This window comes from Herpailurus yagouaroundi, unplaced genomic scaffold (assembly GCF_014898765.1).
Source record: "Herpailurus yagouaroundi ecotype Mexico unplaced genomic scaffold, PumYag 203, whole genome shotgun sequence".
Taxonomy (NCBI): domain Eukaryota; kingdom Metazoa; phylum Chordata; class Mammalia; order Carnivora; family Felidae; genus Herpailurus; species Herpailurus yagouaroundi.
The window spans coordinates 16,501,208-16,525,526 of NW_024412434.1; the positions used below are offsets into that span (position 1 = coordinate 16,501,208).

Consider the following 24,319-nt stretch of genomic DNA (forward strand, 5'->3'; position numbering starts at 1 on the left):
TGGAGATTCCCAAACCTTGATTGAAATGCCATGTGTTGTTATAATTGCTCTATTTTAAGATGCTATATGAAAATTGTAATGGTACTTAAAAATACATAAGAAGATTGTTACAAAGAAGTTTTAAGAGTGATTAAACTGCATTCAAGTATTTGTCAATTTATTTTATAGCTGGTGCCAAATCTCTGTTCTCTGTTTCCAGAAAGAAGATTAAACTATTTTTCTTTCTGTTTTGAAAAAATTGGATTGCTCTAAAAAGAAGGCACACCTATTGTACATGAGTTCTGGCAACTAGAGAATATTATCAGAAGACTCCCCCCACCCCCACCCTCATGCCTTCAACCCTGTAAAAAACGTGGCAACAGGGGTGCCTGGGTGGCTCATTCAGTGGAGTGTCCGACTTTGGCTCAGGTCATGATCTCATGGTTCATGAGTCTGAGCCCCACATCAGGCTTTCTGCTGTCAGCACAGAGCCAGCTTCTGATCTTCTGTCCCCCTCTGTCTGCTCCTCACCCACTTGTGCGCTCTATCCCTCAAAAATAAACATTAAAAAAATTATAAAGGGGCGCCTGGGTGGCGCAGTCGGTTAAGCGTCCGACTTCAGCCAGGTCACGATCTCGCGGTCCGTGAGTTCGAGCCCCGCGTCGGGCTCTGGGCTGATGGCTCAGAGCCTGGAGCCTGTTTCCAATTCTGTGTCTCCCTCTCTCTGCCCCTCCCCCGTTCATGCTCTGTCTCTCTCTGTCCTAAAAATAAATAAACGTTGAAAAAAAAATTAAAAAAAAATTATAAAACAAAAAGTAAAAAAAATGTGGCAAGAAAAACATTGTTTATTAAAACAATGTTCTTTTTGGGAAACGTAATTCATTACAAATTATCATGTTGATCATGACAGTTTAAAGCAAGACAAACCAGAGTTCTATGTATATAGTCTATAGCTAGAAATGAAAATACATAGTAGCACCATTCTGCAACATGAAAGACAACAAACACTTTTTTAAGAGGAAAATGTCCTACCATTATTTGTGTTTGCTATGTGATCAGCATCAGGTAGGTGGTTGTCTCCACTGGCCAATCCTTTCATGAACTCCCAGTGTGAATCTTCTGTGAGAAATGGTTCCCAACCACAGAAACCAGACTCAAAATCACACGTGAGATGATGTGCTGTTATGCATGGGGGGAAAAAACAGATGAGGAGGAATTAAGGAGGAAACATAATTCCTGAAATACAGACTTTATATCAGCCAATTAACTTCGGAGGGCAGAACAATCGTTCCACTTTGTAATAATCGTTTTCTGAATATCAGAATAGTTTACTTTTCCCTCAGAGTTTTCCATGTGATGTTCAGGCATCGCCCTTCTACATTCTTCTAACTACAAGTTTGGCACATTTCATTCTGGCTGTGGTCATCTCTACTGTGCTCAGTGATGCACCATCAAAGTAGAGCTTTCTTTGCAGGGAGTAACTGATTCCTCTGCCAAGACCAACAAGATTCAACAGCTCAGTCAGTAGTTTAAAAAGATGCATTTGAAAGAGGGGAATTGATTCTGGATACCCAAACAGTTTGCGGTTGGTGCCTTGGTATTCATTCTGTTACACTATTTTAATAGTTTCTCAAAAACAAAAATTGCCTAGTCACAGTGGAATTGCAGGTAAATTAGACATTCTGAACTTTGCTTTTCGTTTCCCTCTTAATACACAACTAAAAAGTCAGGAAATACTTATGTTTCTACATTAATCACAAAAGAAAACAGTATGGAGGTTCCTCAGAAAAGTTAAAAATCAAACTATCATATGGCCTAGTAACTGCACTAGTAATTGTAATTGTAATTGTACTTACCCAAGGGACACAAAAATACTGACCTGAAGGGATACATGCACCCCAATGTTTATAGAAGCATTCTTTACAATAGCCAAATTATGGGAAGAGCCCAAATGTCCATCAACTGTTGAATGGATAAAGAAGATACGGGGTGTGTGTGTGCGTATTCTTCAAAAAGAATGAAATCTTGCCATTTCCAATGACATGAATGGAGCTAGACAATATGCTAAGCTAAATAAGTCAGTCAAAGAAAGGCAAATACCATGAGTTCACTCATATGTGGAATTCAAGAAACCGATGAACGGGGCGGGGGGAAGAGAGGCAAACCAGGAAACAAACTCTTAAATCTAGAGAACTGATGGTTACTGGAGGGGAGGTGGGTGGAGGGACGGGTTAGATAGGTAATGAATATCAAGGAGGGCACTCGTCCTGATACGCACTGGGTGTTGTATGTAAGTGATGAATCACTAAAATTCTACACCTGAAGCTAATATAACAGTGTATGTTAACTAACTTGAATTTAAATTAAAACTTGGGAAAAAAGTAATACATACATACATAAAATAACTTTAAAAAAAGAACTAGTTCTAGATTAATTCAATGTGTGGGGTAAGCTTCATAGCATCTTTACCACTTTTGCCACCAAATTAGTAAGAAAAATGCAGCAAGACTGGGCAGTAAACTAGAAATTGCAACAACTTGACTTGTGCTTTTGAGAAATTAGTTTTTATGAGCTCAAATTCCCCTTACCTACAATAAGAATCATAGCATCAGGCTATCTTAGGTAATAGCTTGGGGAGTAAATTAATACAATTTAAGAATTTATTTCCAAATACTCCTTTTCATGCATATGCATTTTTACAGCACTGGGACAAAATAATTCTTGGTCAAAACATACCCGAAGTTTTGACAAACTCCAAGTTTTAACAAGCTCCCTAGGATCAAAATGCTATCATCTTGGGGCAGCTGGGGGGCTCAGTCAGTTGAGCATCCAACTTCGGCTCAGGTCATGATCTCGTGGTTCCTGTGCCGGAGCCCCGCATCGGGCTCTGGGCTGACAGCTCAGAGCCTGGAGCCTGCTTCGGATTCTGTGTCTCCCTCTCTCTCTGCCCCTCTCCCACTTGCGCTCTGTCTGTCTCTCTCTCTCTCTCAAAAATAAGCAAACATTAAAAAAACATTTTTTAATCCTATTATCTTTAGTAATAAGAACAACAGACATGTGACTGGAAGTACCCAGTGTGGTGCTGGGGGTTTTGCATACAGTACCATTAGTCCTCTCAATTACCCCACACAGTAAGTGTAATCACCCCTCAAAGAGAAAAGCAGCTCTAAGTACTTGTCTGTGGTAAATTTAGTAAACAGAACATCTGGGCTTTGAAATGTCTGTCAACAAAGCTCTTTAACTATGAAGCCTCCCTAAACCAGGGACTACACTACCATATGCCTGCTCCTAACCATTATTTTCAATTTTAAATAATATGACCAAAGTGACCAGTATATTGAATGAGCTCACTATATCTTAATAATCAAAGGATCTTCAAATTTCTATAAACAGGGATGTCTGGTTTCATGACCAGATAGTTCATCACTAACGTGTCAACTCTTAAAACACTGAAGTCCACTATGCAAGTAACACTACCACTTAAATTTTCTCTACATGTAAACATTTAGATCTCAGAGCATGCTTGTTTAGACAGTCATATAACTGATATATAATGCTATTTTTTTCTTTACAAGCAAATATTATCTTCTCCCTGAAATGGATTTCCCAAAAAACAAACACGACTACATTATAATAATGAAAAGATGTTGCATACTACCTAATGGTGAATCCACATGACAAGGAAACGCCATTCACCCATATACTTAACTGGAAACCTTCTGGATGTGTTTTTCTTTACTCAGCTCTGGCTACAGAGTTCAGAGGGTACTACTGATAAAAAGTTAATCCTCAAAGAAGAATCTCTTCTGGTTTTTGACAGTCTTAAGCACCAATAACAAGCTGTGACTGTTTCCCGGGCCATCTGGAAAATCCTCTGGTCTAATTCCTTGGTTCTCTATGAACTCTGCCACTTATTAGGTGACCTCATACTCTTCTCAGTTGGTAGAGTGTAGAAATACGCAAGACTCAAAATACATACCTGACCTCTGAAATGTGCTTAAAGGTTCCAAATCCTTGGTTTTGGACATGGTAAGGAACTTTTCCACCTACTCCCAAGGGTACCCAAAATTCTCCCCTGGAATACACCTCCCTGGAATAGAAAATCTTCCATGGGTGGGGTGACCACCCATCTGGGTTGCCACAGTTTATGCCTGTTGTCCTAGCATAACAATTAAAACCTCTTTTTTTCTCCCTCTCAAGCATTCCTGTTTGGGTAATAAATTCAACATTGCCCTGTTGGGCAATACATATTAATATACAAAGGAAATAAATCCGTGCAAATAGCAATCTTATTCACTGCAGGTAGCCACTGATTTAACTAGTAACCATCCTACTGCCCAACTAGGCAATACTGTGAATTGGCAATAAGACCAATAACTGTGGATGGAAAGTACAATGTGACCCAAACATCACCCCACTGTTTCATAGGCTCTTCACAACTGTGTCTATGTCACTGAAAGGCAAAGATAGAAAGAGGATTTCAAGACAAAATAACTTTGGGTCATGTAAATGTTGAAATGCAGCACTGGGAGAAAAATTGATCTCTTTCATTATCTGGATGTTTCACCAGTTAAAATGTCAATCGTTGCACTTTCCACAAAACATGAGAAACACCCTGTCCTTTGAAAAATGAACATTTGTTTTTGAAATCCATCACCCTAAAGATAGGTGGATGTGGAAGCAAAATGGTACAGTCACCTCCGTATAAAAATCTTGCTGAATTGCTCAGCTGTTTCTACCAATGACAGTCATCCCAGTATACTTCAAAGGACATTTTTTAAAGTATTCTAGAATTTATCTGTGCTATAAAATGTAAATCAAATTCCAGTCACCAAAGTTTAGGTTTTTCCATTAAAATTCCCCTACATAATTCAAAAAGTTTAAGTTGTAATTATAAATATCTGAAGAAAACCAGGGGAGCCAAACACATTTTGGCCACTAATAAATGCCTGACACCATATTGTTAAACGCTAAGTACTTATAAAATCTAAAAAATCATCTATTCATATTATAAGTGTTCATTACAGTGATTTTTGATTATTTGGTTGCTTTTATTTTAACTTCCCGTGATTATAGAACTCACTTCACTATTTCTAATCAGAGCATGAGAAATGGCACTGTTCATAATTTTAGCAAAATTTTGCTGAGTTCATCAGAGTAATATTTTAAAATTATGACAAAGCTTTCTCTTGCATTTTTAACCACTGCAGCATATTGGCCAAAGAAAAAATTCACTGTAGCAGCTGAGGAAAATTCTTCTGGATTACAAAAATTAAAATATTTATGAATCTTCTAGTTCAGAAGTAAATCGCTTTTCCGTTATATAAGGGGGGAAAAGTATGTATGGGAATAAATGGGGAATGTTGCATTCCATAAGTATATATTAGATCTTAATATGATTATATCAGGTAAACATTTTAATACTTACTGTAAAGCCACAAGGATCTTTTCTCCACTACCTATATTATTTCCCTTGCCTGCAGGGAATTTTTAGCATAACATTTTTCTTCAAAATATGAAAGACATCCAGAGACAGCACCACAGTGAACATTAAATGCACTGCATTGGATTCTTGGTTAAAACTTCCTTCACTTGAACACTGTATCAACTTCTCCTTTATTTTTTTCCGACTTCTCCTTTAAAGTGTACTTTAAAGTACTAGCATTTTAAATGCTCTGAAGAATCCTACAATTAAAAGAACTTTTTTTTTTTTCCACCAGAGTTTCCCATACTATTTGATTCGGACACAGATCTGTCCAACCTTGCATCCTTTTTGAAACACATATACAGTCTTTTTCCATGTTATGATTGAAAAGGGTATATAAATTATTTTATTTTTGTGTGGTAAAATATAGGTGGCATAAAGCTTATCTTTGTAACCATTTTAAGTGTAGTTCAGTAGAATAAGTACGTTCACACTGCTGTGTAACCATCACCATCAGGCATAGTCCAGAACTTCTTCATCTTTACAAAGTGAAACTCTATACCTAGTAAACACCAACTCCCCATCTTTCCCTCCCCTCACCCCGGCAACCCCCATTCTGCTTTGTTTCTATGAATTTGACCCCTCTGTGTACCTTGTGTAAGTAGAACTATACAATATTTGTCTTTTTGTGACTTGCTTGTGCTATTTAGCATAATGGCTTTAGGGTTCATCCACGTGGAATGTGTCTAGAAATTGGGTATATTTTATATGTAAATTGTTCCACCTGCGAATGTATATGCCTTTAGATATGTTTGGAACAAGGTATATTTTAATTATTTTATTAGAAGTATTTAAAAATAGGGGCACCTGGGTGGCTCTGTCTGTTAGAAGTCCAATTCTTGGTTTCAGCTCAGTTCATGATCTCACAGGTCTGTGGGATTAAACCCCACATCAGGCTCTGCACTGACAGGGCAGAGCCTGCTTGGGATTCTCACCCTTTTCCTCTCTCTCTCTCTGCCCCTCCCCACTCATGCTCTCTCTTTCTCTCACAAAAATAAATAGATATGTTTTTAAAAGAAATACTTAAAAATACATTGCAATGCAATGTCCCTCTTTTATACAGGATCATATTAGTAAATGTCAAAATCTACTGTTTGGAATCATGCAGTATTTGTCCAATAACTGGCTTATTTCACCTAGCATAATGACTCCGCTTATATGAGGTATCTAAAATATTAAAACTCCTAGAAGCAGAAAACAGAACAGTGGTTATCAGGGGCCAAGGGTACAGGGAAATGGCGGGTTGTTGTTCAATGGGTATAGCGTCAACTATGCAAGATGAATTCGTTTAGAAGTCTCCTGCACACTACACTGTCAACAATACTGTGCATTTTTTTTTTTTTTTTTTTGCAATACTTCTATTTAGGGCTTTGTCGAAAATACGGCCTTTCATAAATTATTTTCAGAACGGAGAGACAGAATAGGGGCATGGGAAGAAAAAAAAAACACACCTCACTTAGCTGCTCGCTAAGACACGTTCGGCAGGACCGTTTTTCCCCCTCGTTTAAACGATGTATTTGAAGCTCAAAGTGCTGTCACAGGTGTTTGCCTTTGAAACTCCCCCACAAATCTCGATGACAGGGACTTTTAGGGTCAGCGCGGCGAAGTTTTACGGAGCAGAGGCATGGAGTCTGCTTACAACTTTGACAGGTGCTCTCTTCCACTCGAGAAAGTTCTAAGACTTCTGTCTGACAAGTTCTGCAAGCCTGCCCGAAGGAAACCTTGGGGGTGCCCTGGACCCACATACCTGGGCACTGCGCCATCGGCTGCTGCGGTCCTTGCAGTAACCGCCCCATTTCTGCTGGAAGAACTGGAAGCGCGGGAGCTCCCGGCCCGGCGGGGGGCTGCCCGGCGGGACGCCTCGCTCCCTCGGGGCTGGCTCCCGGTGTCACCGTGGTCCCGGGCCTTCCCGCCCGCCCTCCCGGGCTCCGAGCACGCGGGCGCCCGCCGCTGGGGGCCGCCACTCCTCCCCGCATCCCCCGGCCTGCGCCCGCTCGCCGCGGGGTCGCCCCCTTCCGGGAGGCGGCGCGGCGTCAGGAGGCCACGGGCGAGGCCACGGCCACAGCGCGCGGGAAGAGCTCGAGGCGGAGGCGGACGCGGAGGCGGAGGCGGACGCGGAGGCGGGGGGGGGCGGGGCGTGCGGCCGCCGCCGCCCGCCGCGAACGCGGGGTCGGGGTCGGGGATCCCTGCACAGCAGCGTTAAGTGCTTCCCAGCGAACACGACCCCTAGACCTCGCGGCGCCGGTTCACCGGCACGGCCCGGGGGCGGCTGCTGGGTCCGCGGGGAGCACCCACCTGCTGGAGGGCCAAGAGCGGCGCCCGCGCGCCGCGAGCTGTCGAAGCCCAGGGCGGCCGTCCGCCGCGGGGAGGCCGCGGAAGAGGAAGCGGGAGGGTAGTCCCCGCCCAGGTGCCGCCGGCCGCCCGACCCGCTGCGCCCCGGGCCCAGGGCGGCGAAAGGTGGCGGGGCGAGCCGCCCGGGTACGAGTAGGGGGCGCACGCTACGGTAACCGGCCAGCTTCTGTCCCCATGTGTGCGGCCACACGTGCTGCCCCACCACGTTAAAAGGGTAAAACTCTCACGTTCAGTGTTCTTACAAGAAGGACACAGAAAAGCTCCTGGACAAAGCCTGGGTGTATAACTCAACAATCACAGACATTAAGTATGTGCATTTGTTGTGCGTCCATTGTTCTTCAATAAAACTGTTTTTAAAATCTATCGTTCGGGGTGCCTGGGTGGCCCACTAGGCTAAGCATCAGACTCTGGGTTTTGGCTCAGGTCCTGATCTCGGTTTCCTGAGTTCGAGCCACCGGTCGGGCTCTGCGCTGACAGTGTGCTTGGGATTCTCTCTTCTTCTCTCTCTACCCCTCTCCCACTCGTGCTGTCTCTGTCTCTCAATAAATAAATTTAAAAAATAAAATCTATCGTTTGGTATTATAGTGATGCTCTCAGGAATTAGTTATGGGAGTTTTAGCTTCTGTCGTGAAAGCTCTCTTGACTAGTTTGCCTTAAGTCTATTTTTTATATGCCATTTGTTTTCTCTCTCAGCTGTGGCTCCATTTCTGAAGACTGTTTGGCTCAGCGGTTCTCAAACTTTAATATGCAGAGGAACCACGTGAGACATTGTTAATGGCCAACTTTGGGTTCTGTAAGACTGGGCTATGGCCTGAGGTTCTGTATTTCAAAAGAGCTCCTAGATGATTCCGATGCCACTGGTCCACAAAGTACACCAGAGTTGCAAAACTCTAGCAACACTCCTTTACACTTAACAATTAACTGCTTTATAAAAGGCATGGGGCTAGAGGCTCGGTCAACTACTCTTGTTAAAAGTATCTAAAATTAAGAGGAACTTGGTAATGAAAGAACACCTGAGTGAGTGTGACTTTTGGGAAAAGCACACTGACTACATAATCCCAACTAACAGTATTCTTTAGTTAATATTTCCTGAGTCTCCAGTAAGTACTCGTGCTATTCAAACTGCATATATAAGCTACACAGTCCTAGGGATCCATCCTAAAATGGGATAAAAGGAAGGTATAAAAGCATGTTGCTTGTGCTTTATGAACATGGGAAACCATAAGAAAAGTTTGCGTTACAAACGCAATTTGTAAAATACAAACTTAAAGTAGGCGTAGAATGTTTCAAGGTGGTTTTAAATTTCAAAGGGAACAATATATATAAGCATGTGTAACAATATATATAAGCGTGTGTATATATGCACAAATATATTATTTTAGCACAGAAAATAGTGTAATATAAATTCTAGTAATTCGATTGCTTTATAACTTCCTCAAAACAAAAATGATTGAACAAATATGTACATGAAATACTCATGTCAGCATCAAATATGGACATATATGCATCAATATATAAATATTTCATAATATGTAATATGGCTACATTTTTATGTCACACCCTCTATATGAAGTTGGTCTCAATCAAGCAAACATGCCAGGTTTTCTTTGTTCAAATGAAATGACATAATTTGGAAAATTTAACACACTAGGAAATAACACTATTTGTTGAAAAGCACAGACATCTGTCCCTTCGCTCAAAGGAAATAGCAGAATGGTATCAAGATATACTCCCCTGGAAAAATCCCAACTATGTAACCAATGAAACTACAAGAAAAAAAGAGAAATGGGAAAATATGTTCAAAATCAAATGCTAAAATATCTACTGATACTCCGGGTGGAATTTGATTTACAAAAAAAGAAACAATTACAAGGAGAACATAAAAAACCCTTCACTGGAGGGGGAAAAAGGGAGGAAAAAAGCTAAGTGTCAATATGTGCAATTGAAAAGAGAAGAAATATATTTACTTTCAGCCAATGAACCCAAGAATAATGCAAACTATTAGTAAGGTGAATTTCTCCAAAAGAAATGACCCAAATATTTATAAGAAATTTTAAGGCACAGAAAAGACATTGACAGGGGTGCCTGGGTGGCGCAGTCGGTTAAGCAACCTACTCTTGATCTCGGCTCAGGTCACGATCTCACAGTGAGTTCTCAACACCTGCATCAGGCTCTGTGCTGATGGTGTGGAGCCTACTTGGAATTCTGCTTCTCCTTCTCTCTGCCCATCCCCCACTGTGTGCACGCACGTGCGCTCTCTCTCTCTCTCTCTCTCTCTCAAAATAAATAAATAAGCTTAATACATTTTTTTTGAAAAAGAAAAGAAACTGACACATTAGAGAAAATGAATTGTCCTCACATATTTTTTGAGTGAAAAAAGACCGTACCCAAAAATTCCACCAAGATTATACTGGTAAGTTGATTTTTTTTAAATCTAGTATTAAAACCAAGTGTCCGAGGCATTAATGGAATTGCTGTTTAAAAACAGGCAGAGGGGGGCGCCTGGTGGCTCAGTCAGTTAAGCGTCGACTTCGGCGCAGGTCATGATCTCACGGTCCGTGACGTGAGTTCGAGCCCCGCGTCAGGCTCTGTGCTGACAGCTCAGAGCCTGGAGCCCGTTTCAGATTCTTTGTCTCCCTCTCTCTCTGCCCCTCCCCTGTTCATGCTCTGTCTCTCTCTGTCTCAAAAATAAATAAACGTTAAAAACAAAAAATTAAAAAAAATAAAAACAGGCAGAGGATTTCTCCCTCGCTTTCCCATCTCCTCTTTCCTGCATCCTGTTCCGTTGCTCTCAAAAAAATCCCTACCGATCAACAGAAGCATTTTGTACAAAGAACTTTTCATTTAAAAGGTGACACGTTGCAATATTTCTTTCAACAAAATACATCGCTAAAACTGCAGCAAAACAAATGGCAAATTTTTAATAATTAAGAAAACCCGGGGCGCCTGGGTGGCGCAGTCAGTTAAGCGTCCGACTTCAGCCAGGTCACGATCTCGCGGTCCGTGAGTTCGAGCCCCACGTCGGGCTCTGGGCTGATGGCTCAGAGCCTGGAGCCTGTTTCCGATTCTGTGTCTCCCTCTCTCTCTGCCCCTCCCCTGTTCATGCTCTGTCTCTCTCTGTCCCAAAAATAAATAAACGTTGAAAAAAAATTTTTAAGAAAACCCACTTGTTTGTGATATGGGATTTGGATTAATTTAGTTAGAATTCACTGTTTCCAAAGAGACGCAAGTATCTTAGTTGCTAAGTTACCTCATATGGGAACCATCATTTGGGTTTTAAATTAAATTGTATTTCCTTTCAAATACAACTAGACTTGAATAATAATGGGACTTCTTGTCATTGCTCCTATCAAAGCCTCTCCATAAAAATCCTAAAAGGGAGGTGCTGGACCTAAATTTTGCCCAGTCATGAATACCAACCACAGCTGACATTTCTACAGGCATCATGGCTGCCTAGAAGGCAATGGCAGCCCTCCTCTTGAAACCCTCCCCACAGCTTTCTGTCTAATTGGTCAGAATGCAAAATGCCCTACACTTAATAAAGGTCAGCAATCCATAATATATGTCTCCAAAGGGAAAAGTATAAAGGGGTTGCCCTTCCCACCCATTTTCCTCTTTAAAACACACACATACCAAAATACAATTACTCACTTGTTCAACACAGTTTGCAGTATTAACAAAAAGTACCAAAGTCTTAAATTAGCTTAGAGACCCCCACAAAGAATAGTGCTAATAGCTTCAGAGTGAGAATAAACATTCATCATATTTCATACATGTTAACTTTACCTCACTCGGTGCAAAGACTTTTAAATCCAACCACAGTCGTGAATGTGAGCATGTGAAGAAGTAAATCATTAATTCACTTACAGCAAGTTGCCGGGTCTTCATCACTGTCATCAGAACAGTCTGGCTGAGAGTCACAGACCAATTCCTGGGTGATGCACTGGCCACTAGCACAAGTGAATTCCTCTGTAGAGCAAAGCTTTCTGGATGGAGCACGTGCACAGGCATAGACCCAGAGCTGATCCAGCCCAATAAAACCTTTCTGGCTCAGAATAGTCCCTTCAAAGATAATCTTCAAAAGGAAAAACATGAACAATTTATGAGTTGATAATCTCCTTTAAAAGAACCCTCCAGGGGCACCTGGGTGGCTCAGTCAGTTAAGCGTCCGACTTCGGCTCAGGTCATGATCTCGCGGTTTGTGAGTTCGAGCCCGCCTCAGGCTCTGTGCTGACAGCTCAGAGCCTGGAGCCTGCTTCACATTCTGTGTCTCCCCCTCTCTCGGCCCCTCCCCCACTTATGCTCTGTCTCTCTCTATCAAAAATAAATAAATGTAAATGTAAAAAAATAATTTAAAAAAATAACCTTCCAAAAAAGAATAATAGACATTTAATAGTTACTGAGAAAAACACCAGTTGAAAGAGAAGCAAATACAACCAATAAAGTTCCTACTTGAGAAGCCTGACCCACATGTATAATTGGTCTGAATGAAAAAAGCCCTACATTTAAGAAAGGTCAGCAGTCCATAATATATGCCTCCCAAAGGACCAGGACAAAGACTATGGGCACAGCAGATCCACTGACACCTCTGAGAACCCACCCATGAGCAAAAGAAATAGTACATGCCACTTCACCCTTGGCAATGTCCCTGACTGCAAATTTGTTACTTGAGCATCATCTTCACTGCTCTCTTTCTTTAATATTCAGGGAAAAGAATAAGTATGATCACTACTTAGAGACCAAAAGGTATAACCGCATCTGGTTTTTAAACTACTGATATCAGCATTGGAATGCAAGAAGGGAAATGTTAGGCAAATAGTAAGGGGACACAACAGAAGACTAGAACATTTAAAATAATAAATACAAAAATCTATTTTCAGAGAAGAATTTCTCTAATAATCAAACAAGTGCTAATTAAAAGAAATAAGTCTCATTGTCTCCAGCTGAATTGCAAGGTTTTTTGAAAGTATATGGTATTAGCAAATGCAATGACCATACTTGCCAGTCCAATGTAAGATATAATCAAAGTATTATCCTTGAGCTTCTATCAAGAGCAATGGCTAGCTGTCCACCAGAGTGGACAAGAGTTATGAATACCTGACGCTACTAAATAACTATTGCTCTGCCATCCAATATGGTAGCCACAAGCTAGAAAGGGCTATTTCAAATTAAGTTAATGAAAATAAAATTAAAATTCCATTCCTCAGCCACACTAGCCACATTGTAAGTGTTCAGTAGCCACATGTACTATCATACCACATGTATGGTAGCTATTGGCTACCATATTGGAGAGCACAGATACTTAAATCTCCCCTTATGACAGAAAATACTACTGAACAGCAATGAACAAGATGTTGTTAATGTGTAAGATACTAGAAATAAAGACTGATTCCTTTGACTTTCTTCCAGCTTAAAGTCTCTGAATATATTTTCTCCTTTGCAAAAATATGAATATGTATACATATACATATATATGTATATGTATATACATACATATATATGTGTGTATATACACATATATGTGTGTATATACATATATGTATGTATACATATATATACATGTATATACACATATATGCAAAAATATGAATATGTATACATATACACATGTATATGTATATACATATATTTGTTCAGAATTACTTAAGGGGGCACCTGGGTGGCTCAGTTGATTGAGTGTCCAACTTCGGCTCAGGTAATGATCTCACCATTCATGAGTTAGTGCTGACAGCTCAGAGCCTGGAGCTTGCTCCAGAGCCACTCACACTCTGTCCTCTTTCTCTCTCTCTCAAAAATAAATAAAAACTTAAACAAAAGAATTACTTATGATCAAGTTTCAGTTTGTAAGTATATCTAACAATTTAGTCTAGAAAATAATATTAAACTTAAATCATATCTAATAATAGAAAAACTTTGTATGCTGCTGTATACCATTCTACATATGAATATACTATATATATATAGTATAAATATATATAAATTATTGGATCTACAGTTGTATATTTTTATAGCAGCAAGAGATCAGATGTGCATAAATGATATCAGTTTGGGTTTCAAAATTGATGAGTTTAAACTTAGATCTCAAAAGGGTGCTATTATTGAAAAGTTAATTACATTTAATATGCACTTGGAAATCTAGAATAGCTCCCAAATTACTCCCTTTATATTTTGTTTTGTCTCTGAGTTAAATAACAAAACAAACTTTAATATTCAGTTTATGTAAAAAGAATGAAACTCTAATCATTTAGTACCTCTTTCAGAAGTTATAAAGATAAATATCGCTTGGAAAATTAAAATAGTGCCAAATGTTATTGCAATAGGCTATGATATAAACCTCAACTTTGCTGTGATTAATACAAAGATGCTATGGTTCAGAAATTCCAATCTGAGCAGTAAATGGGATTCTAAAACTCTGCATGGTTATACTTCAGTTTCATTCGGGTTCTCCCTTTCAAACCTAGAAAGATGTACATATGTGGTATTATCATAAAGGAATGAAATGGGTTTCATGAGCCACATGTACAATCAGTCTTATTATTTTATACTCACAGCCCAGCAAAAAAAAATATTTATATACTCTATATACAATAGGAAAGGAATCTTAAATAAAATAATGCACTTCAAAAACAAAATTATGAATGGCAATTAATAATACCAGCTATTTAAATGTTGATCCTACTGACATGACTACATTTTACAATATTGCTATATTAGAAAAGAAGGAAATGACAGGTAAATATTTAATATGAAAGTTAAAAAAAATCAGATATGCTTTTCTGCACAATCTCAACTCTATATACAACATGGAATCTTGAGTTAATGTGCTTAAGAGATAGTATTCCCACTGAGCACATGCACATTGCAGACATATCTTTGCAAAGGTAGAGTTATCCATGTTTCATAAAGATGTGAATTACTGCATTTGAAACATTTGCATAGTCTTCACTGATTTTCAATACCAATTTATTATTTATCTGCTTCGTAATGCAGTTTGCTTCCTTGTTTTCAGTGCATGGTGTTGGAGGTGGGGGGTGCTAGGGAGGGAGCCCGTGTAAAATGAGGACGCTTTAAACATGAGGAGTCACACTCTGGCTCTTCTACTCAGAGGAAATGTAGCCTGAGAAGGGCTAAGTACAATGAAAAGAAGCAGGCAATGGCTCTCCCCAAATATAGAAATCTATATCATTAATTTAAATGCTAATTTAAACTTAGAAATGGATGACAAAATTCACTACTGCAAAACTACAAATTAAATTTACGATATAAAAAAGTACTTGTTTTTCCATTTTGTACCTTAAATGTCTTCAGTCCTTCTGGTATTAAGACTTCTGCTTTCACCCATTTTCTGTCAGTTGATGCGCTATATGTCCAAAATATTTCTTCTTCCTTTGATTCAAAGAAAATGACATTACTAATTCCCCAAATTCTACTCTCATATTCATGCATGTGCTCTCTCAATTACATTTCAGTTGATATGAAAATACTAGGAAGCCTAAAGTACTGGTAAAAAGGTGTTTAACATTTTTTAAAGGAACAATAAAATGGAGGCAGGGGAGTATGAAAAGGCAGAGCCCAGAGGATTTTTAAGGCAGTGAAAATACTCTGGATGATAACATACAGTGGATACGTGTCATTGTACATTTGTCCAAACCCATGGGATGCACAACACCAAGTGGGAACCTTAATGTAAACTATGGACTTTGGGTGATGATGATGATGGTCAATGCAGGTTCATCATTTATAACAAAGGTACCACTCTGATGGAGGATGTTGATAATGGGGAAGGCTGTGCACGTGTGGTCCCAGGGGGAAAATGGGAAATCTCTGTACCTTCCCCCTAATTTTGCTAAGAACCTAAAACTGCTCTATAAAAACAGTCTTAAACAAATAAGAAAATAAAGCATGTCTATATATTTATTTTTTAACAATGGAGAGTAAGGACAGAACAAAAATTTGAACAGAATCTTAAATAAAGTATTGTACTTCAAAAATACAACTCTAAATAGAAATTCATAATGCCAGCTATAAAAATAAACAGAAAAAAAAAAAATGTTGATCCCGCTAACACTACTACACTTTACGATATTGCCATGACATTAGAAAAGAAAGAAATAACACGAAAACACAACATGAAAGTTTAAAATACAACATTAGGGGCATCCAGGTGACTCAGTCAGTTAAGTAGCTGACTTCAGCTCAGGTCATGATCTCAGGGTTCATGAGTTCCAGGCCCATGTTGTGCTCTGTGCTGACACTTCAGAGCCTGAAGCCTGCTTTGGATTCTGTGTTTCCCTCTCTCTCTGTCCCTCTCCCACTCGCACCTGTCTCCCTCCCTCCCTCTCTCTCTCTCTCTCTCTCTCTCTCTCTCTCTCTCTCAAAAATAAATAAATAAATAAATAAATAAATAAATAAATATTAAAAAAAACGATGTTATCAGATATGTTCTTCTGCACAATCTCAACATATTTTTTCTATGGGAGAATTCATTCCAAGTTCCAAACAATACAGTTATTGTCTGGAGATTATATTTCCATTCGACTCTCTTGGTCTTTCAAAGACCTTTTTGTGCCTTCTAGAGCACAATGCTCTGTCATGCATTGGTAAAATGATCATCTTCCAGGTTACAAAGTACATGCAAAATTATGCTCCTATACACTATGAGGTAAAAGTCTATAATGTACTCCAAAATGTGGCCTATGTTATTGTGCCTTATGACTTGTGACATGCTGTTACACTCTGAAATAACATATTTCTTTAGATTCTGTCCAACATGCAAGTTAATTTGACACTTCCCTGCTAAAGATAGACCAGATTGTTCATAATGTTTACCCATAAGATGCATTGATTATTTCAAATTTCAATAGAGTGAATATGCAGAGTGGCATAAATATGTCTCAGGTTGAGCTCTGCGACTGCCTGTGCCCTCCTTCCACTGTGAGATAGAAAACAGCACCAGAAGATAACATCTCGTTGTAATTCAAATTTCACATGACACTTACACTTTTTCAGACTCTTGTAAGCATTTATCTCCCCTCAGCCTCACTTATTTCATTCACAGCCAACACTTTCTAAAAACGAATCTATTTTCAACTCAGTCCTTTACCCTCTGATGTCTACTCCAATTTCCAAGTCTTGAATATTTCAGAAGATAGTCTAAACCCATTAAAAAAGTACTTCATTTTATTACTTATTCATATCAACTATTAAGACTTCCACTAGACAGTGAAACATCCACGGCAGACGTATTTTCAGCTGACAGCCTCCAGGTCACTTCAGGATGAACCAGAGCGACCCAAAGTTGGGACACACAACTAATTTTTCTTTCAATAATTTCCTACACAACCTCAGTTATCTAGCATCAAGACACTTAACGTCCTCCACAGACACTTTTAGTGACACTGCTTGGCAAGTTGCATTCAGCACGTCCCTTCACTTTCATTTATGAAGATAACTTAGAGCAATCCTGCTTTTTTTCCAATGACAAATTAATTCCCCTCTATTCTACCTGAAGAAGAATGTGTTTACAGTTTTTTGAAGTGCACAGTATTCTTCTTAAACTTAAATGGCTTTTTGTACAATAAGTTAACAGTATGTTGTGTATGAAATACAGATTTTTCTACACATTTTCCTGTCTGACAGCACAAGTAATGAAAAAGAAAAATAATTTCTTCCAACTAAATAAGTCAGCTTTTATTTTATTCTCTCCTCAATCTCAGACTCTTATGTAGTTACTTTCAACAGGTGCCAATGAAAAAAGAAACCCTCGGCTCAGAAAAACGTTCAAGTGAAGTTCTAATTTTCCGTTATCTTAAAATCATTCAATCAATCAATAAATACAAATTCTGGAAATGTCCTTACTCTCCCAGACCAGGATCAATAATGCCATTTTACCTTTCAAGGAAAAAATGACTATATCTCCTGGAGACCTCAGCTTCTCCTTTCCTCTTCCAGTGAAGAAATCAAAGGTACCAAACTCAAGGTTGTTGTTTTTGTTCTTTTTAAACTACTTTCTAAGGCATTTTCATCCCTGCCTGCCCCAGCTATGTGTTCTTCCCATTTGACATTTGGAAGGTTTTTTGTTTGTTTGTTTGTTTGTTTGTTTGTTTGTTTACCAGTTTAAATTTTTTTCATTTTTTCCCAGTTTTATTGTTATAACTGACAAATAGCAACGCATATGTTTAAGGTGTACAATATAATGATTGTTGTGAAATAATTACCACCATAAATTTAGTGAACCTCCAAAACATCATGAAGTTACAAATTTTTTTTCTTGTGCTGACTTTTAAGATCCATACTCTTAGCAAATTTCAAATATACAAAACCATATTGTTAGCTATAATCATAATGAATAACCAGTTGTTTTTAATGTTAATCAGAATATGTACAACGTACCACAGGCTGGCTCATTGATAATGGAAACTCTCTTCAGAATAAAATACAGGCTGTTACTATGACTATTACTTTATAGATGATAAAGACCTAATCTCAAGGATCTCTATATGGTAGAAAGTAGAACTGCTACACACGTAAGCTGACCCTAAAAAGAGTCAACTTTTTATTTAACAACTTCCCTGTATTTTCTACTCAAATTCTAATGTCCTCTGAAAATAAAGAAAACCACCTTCAGCCTTTTACTAGATATTTCTTGATTTACCTGCATATATCCTAAGGGTTGTTTTCTTTATTCTATTCATGGAAGATATAAATGATCATTTTCATCAAGAGCTATTTTTTTTAATTATAGGATTGGAGTCCTTTTTAAGTTTGTGATAAAACATCAACATGTAATTTAAATGTATTTTATGCAGATTTTTCATTGGTGACCAATATGTTATATGTTATGTATACAGAGCAGAGCAAATAGAGTGTGAGAAAAGACAGGATCTTGCCTTGCAGAATACTAGGTAAACTAATGAACCAAACATCACTCAGTACTCAAAGATTTACACCCAACTGGTTCTGATTAATACATTAGATCAGTTCTCCATGATTAACTTCTTTTCTTATAATGTGGGAGATGCAGTTTTGATTCCTATTCTTATTATATGGTGTATCTGAAGTCAATTTGTTTATAATCTTTTCTTATACAGTCCCAAAGTCACCAGAACACTGATATTGTTCACTTTCAATGATTCATAACTTATATATATAATATATAGATATTATAATTTCTTAATAAATTTCTGAGTCTGAGATTGAGGAGAGAATAAAATAAAAGCTGACTTATTTAGTTGGAAGAAATTATTTTATTCTTCCAATTTCCACTTCCAATTCACTTATCCAATTTTATGCTTTAGAACTCTGTGAATGTTCTGGAAAAGAAGAGGTCAAAGAAAAAAGACTGGATAAGAAGAAAATGACACAAAAGAAAAAGAAAGAGGTGTTGTGATAGAACTAGGATAAAAAAAGAGAATTTCTCTGGAATTTTCAGATCTCTTAGTAATAGGTAATAGGCAATACCCGAGGATTAATTACGATGGCACTTCAGAATTCAGAAGAAAATAGAACCAAAAAAATGCTATTGACAGATGGTTAGTGATACTTGATAAGAACAAATGCTAAATTAATAAACTTTTCTTGGAAAATGCATTTGGCTGATGTCAGGAGGAAGTTACAACTAGATTTATTCAAAGCACCTCAAGCCAAAAAAATTTGACCTGGATGCTTCTACTGTCTTTTTCCTATGTAAGAATTCCTGCAACTATTTTCAAATGTTTCCCATTGCTAGAATGACCACTATTTACCCCTGTGATTTTTTTTTACTTCTATCAATAAATAAATTCTTCTTCACAATAGAAATTCTGAAAGCATCTCAGATATTTTCCCACTGGTGGGGGATTGTTTTCATTTCAAGTTAGGTTTAGAAAAAAGGCCTGAATTTGTTCTATTTGCTAATATTACCACTGCAACTTTCACTCTACCCAGTGAGCCTTTCTTTGCCCATTCCATTGACTCATTTGTTTATATTTAATCAGTAATTACCAGTCTCTAAAAACTGTATCTACTGGTACCATAACAAGTAATTTGTTTCCATCGTAATTATAGCTCTAGATATGTGGATCTAAAATCCAAAACAGATCCCATCATAATGTCAACACAGAGCCAACATAACAGAATCTCAAAAATCTCATTTTTAATAGATCTATTATTTCTTTAATATATCTCCATGAATTTTAACAATTCTGTAAAATAATATGGTGCAAATCATCACACGAAATTGTCTACATGACAGTATCTCTTAAGCTAGTTCTTAACATTTCTTTTCAAAGCTATACTAAATAAAGTCAAGTTAAAGACTATCTAAAGCCTACGCACAACTGAGAAATAGAAACACAAATTGCCAAAAGAGAAATTTCACTTATTCAATGAATCTGAAATAAATGCAAGTTTCTTCTCACCTTATTACTATATAGTCCTACTTTCAGAACACTGTTTTCCATAGAGTAATAGAATTGAAGATGGCATCTCTTGCCCAGGCAGTGACACACAGAGCTATTTAAATAAGCCTTGCTGTCTAAATGGTTAAGAGTAGAAGCATCCTTAGCTCCTAGCCACATATAGTAACCTGAAAAATAAAGGGAAATGAAGCAATTTAGAAAAATCAGCTGCTTTCTGTTTGGACAAAATTATTATATTCCCGGGGTTTCCAAAATTGTATTTAAAAGGATATGCTGTCGTAATGATTACATCAATTACAAATTATAGGTTTTCATTTCCATATGTATTTTCAAATGCATTGAAATTGGCTCCTAATTCCTGAAATTAGGAAATTTCAATTCATTATTCTTATAAAAATAAATCTGCTGATATAAAAATCTCTATGCTACAAATTATTATCATTTTCTTTAAAATGTCACAGTTCAACCTTTCTTTAACCAAGAATTCCACACCTTTCTTCCCAGAATACTTTCCTCTTTTATTTCTCTTTTACTTTTTAGGTTTAGAAAAACCTTAATAGTTTCAAGGGATTTTAATTTGAACTGCCCTCTTTCTTACCAAACCACATGAAAGTATCAGATATCTACAGCCCTATTAATCTGCACCTATGAATTTCATAGTATGTGAAAATATTGTCAATAAATTTTAACACATCTGATACTTAAAACCAATTTACACTGTTCTTAAATACAATAATATAGACAAGGTGAAGTTATTTCTATGATTTTACAACTTCACCTTTCATTAATGAAGCCTTTTAATTCTTTATTTCTGTAAGTTAGCAAATATTCCTACAATTTCTAAAAACTATGAATTTAAGCAAAATTCTTACTTATTTAAAATGTAAGAATTTAAGCAAAATACCATAGCAAGTTAATACTTTGCCTCTGATATTTAAACAAAGAAATGATAAATAAGATAAAAAACACATTTTTATAAAAGTTGAGACAGATCCATTGCAAAAAAAATATCTAAAAAGATAAGGAAAGAACAAGTATGGTGAGGAGGGTTGAAAACAAAGAACTCTTGAACTCTGAGACCAGACTCAGGCTCTGGTAGCTTAGATTTTGACTAATTTCAATATTACCAAAAAAGCTGGAAGAACAGTCAAATTCTCTCAATGAAGTTGAAGACTAGAGTTGGGGAATTCTGCTCTTAATGTTGGAAAATACACCAACATTCACTACCTTGGGCTACAACTAAGTGACAGGATATGCAAAACTCCAACCATTATCGCGAAGTACGAAACCCTAAACTAATATTGTTACTAAGGTTGGTCTTAAGGAAATACACCTGAGAATACACCTGGATTATTCAGGTATTAATAGCAAGGTTTGTACTCAAAAGTAACTATTTTACCACCACGTTACTAACTGGAGTTTGACTAGAGCCTAATTGACCTAGGAGAAGAGAGATACCAACTCCAGCAGGCTCTAGCCTTCCACAGGAGAGGAGGAAAATACCCAGATCCAGCCCTGTCTAGCTTTCCTGTCTCATCTAAGGTTGGGGAAGGAAGCATTTTTGAAGATCTTGTAACAGAGGAACAATTTCACTAAAAGACTGAAGAATATTTTTCCTCCACCTCACAATTTATTACCATATAAAAGGGGATCCCCCTACAAGGGAATACTATTCAAAGAACTGTAGGTCTCAGACCTCATTTAAGAATATGTCTCTTGGGGCGCCTGGGTGGCGCAGTCGGTTAAACGTCCGACTTCAGCCAGGTCACGATCTCACGGTCCGGGAGTTCGAGCCCCGCGTCGGGCTCTGGGCTGATGGCTCAGAGCCTGAAGCCTGTTTCCGATTCTGTGTCTCCCTCTCTCTCTGCCCCTCCCCCGTTCATGCTCTGTCTCTCTCTGTCCCAAAAATAAATAAACGTTGAAAAAAAAATTAAAAAAAAAAAAAGAATATGTCTCTAGGGAAACCCAAAGACAACAAGTAAGATAAAATCAAGAATACCAGGTGAATTTTTAGCCTCAGGCATTTACAGCTGCAGCAAAGAGTAAAGAGTCTAATCTCTAGTTGCATAAACATAAAAGGTCATTCATGCTAAATACCTATTGATCTTAATTACTTTTACATAGTACATCACCTCTGGCTTTCCGCAAAACATTACAAAGCATACTGAAAGGCAAAAAGAAAAAGAAAGCCATAGTTTGAAGAGAAAGAGCAAGTATCAGAACCAGACCCAGATAGGGAATTGTCAGACTGGGACTTTAAAACAACTATAATTAATAAGTTAAGAGCTATAACGAAAAAAAAGTAGAAAATATGAAAAATAAAAAGACTGACAAATGTAGTCAAAGAGCTGGAAATTCTAAGAAAAAAATGTAAATGCTAGAGACAAAAAATCAAAACAAAAAACAAAAACCACTCCAACAGGAATGAAGATTGTCTTTAATGGGGTGACTAAGTAGACTGGTACAGCTGAAAATATGTCAACAGAAACTTCTAAAACTAAAAAGCCAATATATTTTTTAAGTGGAAAAAAAGGAATAGAATATTCAAGGACTGGGGAATGACTACAAAAGTGACATAGCATAATGGGAATACAAGAATGAGAAAGACAAAAAGGAACAAAAGCAGTATCTGAAGCAATATCGACTGACAATTTTCCCAAAATTAATATCAGAGTTTAACCACAGTTCCAGGAAGCTCAGAAAATACAAAGCAAGATAAATACCCAAAGCCCTACATGTAAGCATGTCATATTCAAACTGCAAAGGATCAAAAACAAAGAAGAAACCTTAAAAAACAACAGCAAAAAACCAGCAAAAAAAAGGAGGGGTGCCTGGGTGGCTCAGTCTGATAAGTGTCCAACTTCAGTTCATGATCTTGTGGTTGGTGAATTGGAGCCCCACAGTGGACTCTGTGCTGATTGCTCAGAGCCTGAAACCTGCTTTGGATTCTGTGTCTCCCACTCTCTCTGACCCACCTGTGTTCATGCTCTGTCTCTGCCTCTCAAAACTAACATTAAAAAAAAGAAGAAGAAGAAAAGAAAAAAAAAAAACAAACCCAATCTGGAATTCTGCATCCAGCAAAACTGTTCTTCAAAAAATGAAGGAGAAATAAAAACTTCCTCAGACAAATGAAAATTGAGAGAGTTTGTAGCCAATAGACCTGCTTTGTAAGTAATGTTAGGAGAGGAAGTTGGCAGCAGACTAGGAGAACCCTAGACTCATCTTATCCCATGAACACAACTAGGTACCTATCAAATCATCTTAAACAGCCCAGAAATTGAGGCGAAGACTGGCAGAACACACTCCACAGCTAAAGGGAGAGATGAGACCACATAGAATAAAGTAGAAAGTGCAGAGACATAGGTTAGGGGAGAAAGAGACCACAGGTGCTGCAGAAGGGAAGGCCACAGAGAAGGGCAAGCAAGAGAGGAGTGCACAGGGGAATGCACGAGAAGACAGTTGCAAAGAATCATTGGCCTGGAAAAGTAAAGGAGCTGAATTCTGTGAGTTCTTGCAACCAGGAGGGCTTAAAGCCTGGGGTTTTAAAGGTCAGCAAGCTTAGCTGGGATAGAGCCCAGAGGGCACTGCACTGCTCCTGGAGAGAAGGCAGGCAAACAACCTGAGGGCAGATAGCACCAAAAACACCTGGGGAACACAGGGAGGAGATTATTCGTTCTTCTCAGAGTACATCCCTGGGAGGCAGTGTTCACAGAGATCCCTCTGTGAAGACAAAGGAGCTGGCCAGCACCATTTCCTCCCCTGCCCTCAACATAAACACAGAGCCACCTGCAGGAAGCAGTGCAGCTCCAACACTGGGTGCCTAACCAGCTTACACTGAGCCCCAGGCCCCTGTGCTTTGGCAGACTGCCCTTCTCAGTGAAGCTTGTCTTGGTCCCAGCACGGCATCCCCTCCCCCAGAAGACCAGCACAAACCCCTACCCACACCACATCTCCCGACCATGGAGTTCTGTGGGGCTTCAATTCTGGTGGAAGTGGCGTCAGGTTTCATTTCACAAGCAGATGAGAGCACACATAGTTTAAATTCACCACATTCAGGCCAGACACCCAACACTGCCCACACGCAGCAGGTGAGAAGAGCCTCTGC

At 38.4% G+C, this 24,319-nt stretch overlaps 1 protein-coding gene across 1 annotated transcript in view; it reads right to left on the minus strand.

The window, feature by feature from the left end:
* MALRD1 (MAM and LDL receptor class A domain containing 1) overlaps positions 1–24,319 on the minus strand; it is a 747,899-nt gene that overhangs the window by 698,170 nt on the left and 25,410 nt on the right. The window contains exons 4-7 of the mRNA XM_040451270.1: positions 20,215–20,381; positions 15,110–15,202; positions 11,684–11,891; positions 1,012–1,158 (exon numbers count right to left, since the gene is read on the minus strand). Coding sequence (XP_040307204.1) covers positions 1,012–1,158; positions 11,684–11,891; positions 15,110–15,202; positions 20,215–20,381 — 615 coding nt within the window. The remainder of the gene's footprint in view (positions 1–1,011; positions 1,159–11,683; positions 11,892–15,109; positions 15,203–20,214; positions 20,382–24,319) is intronic.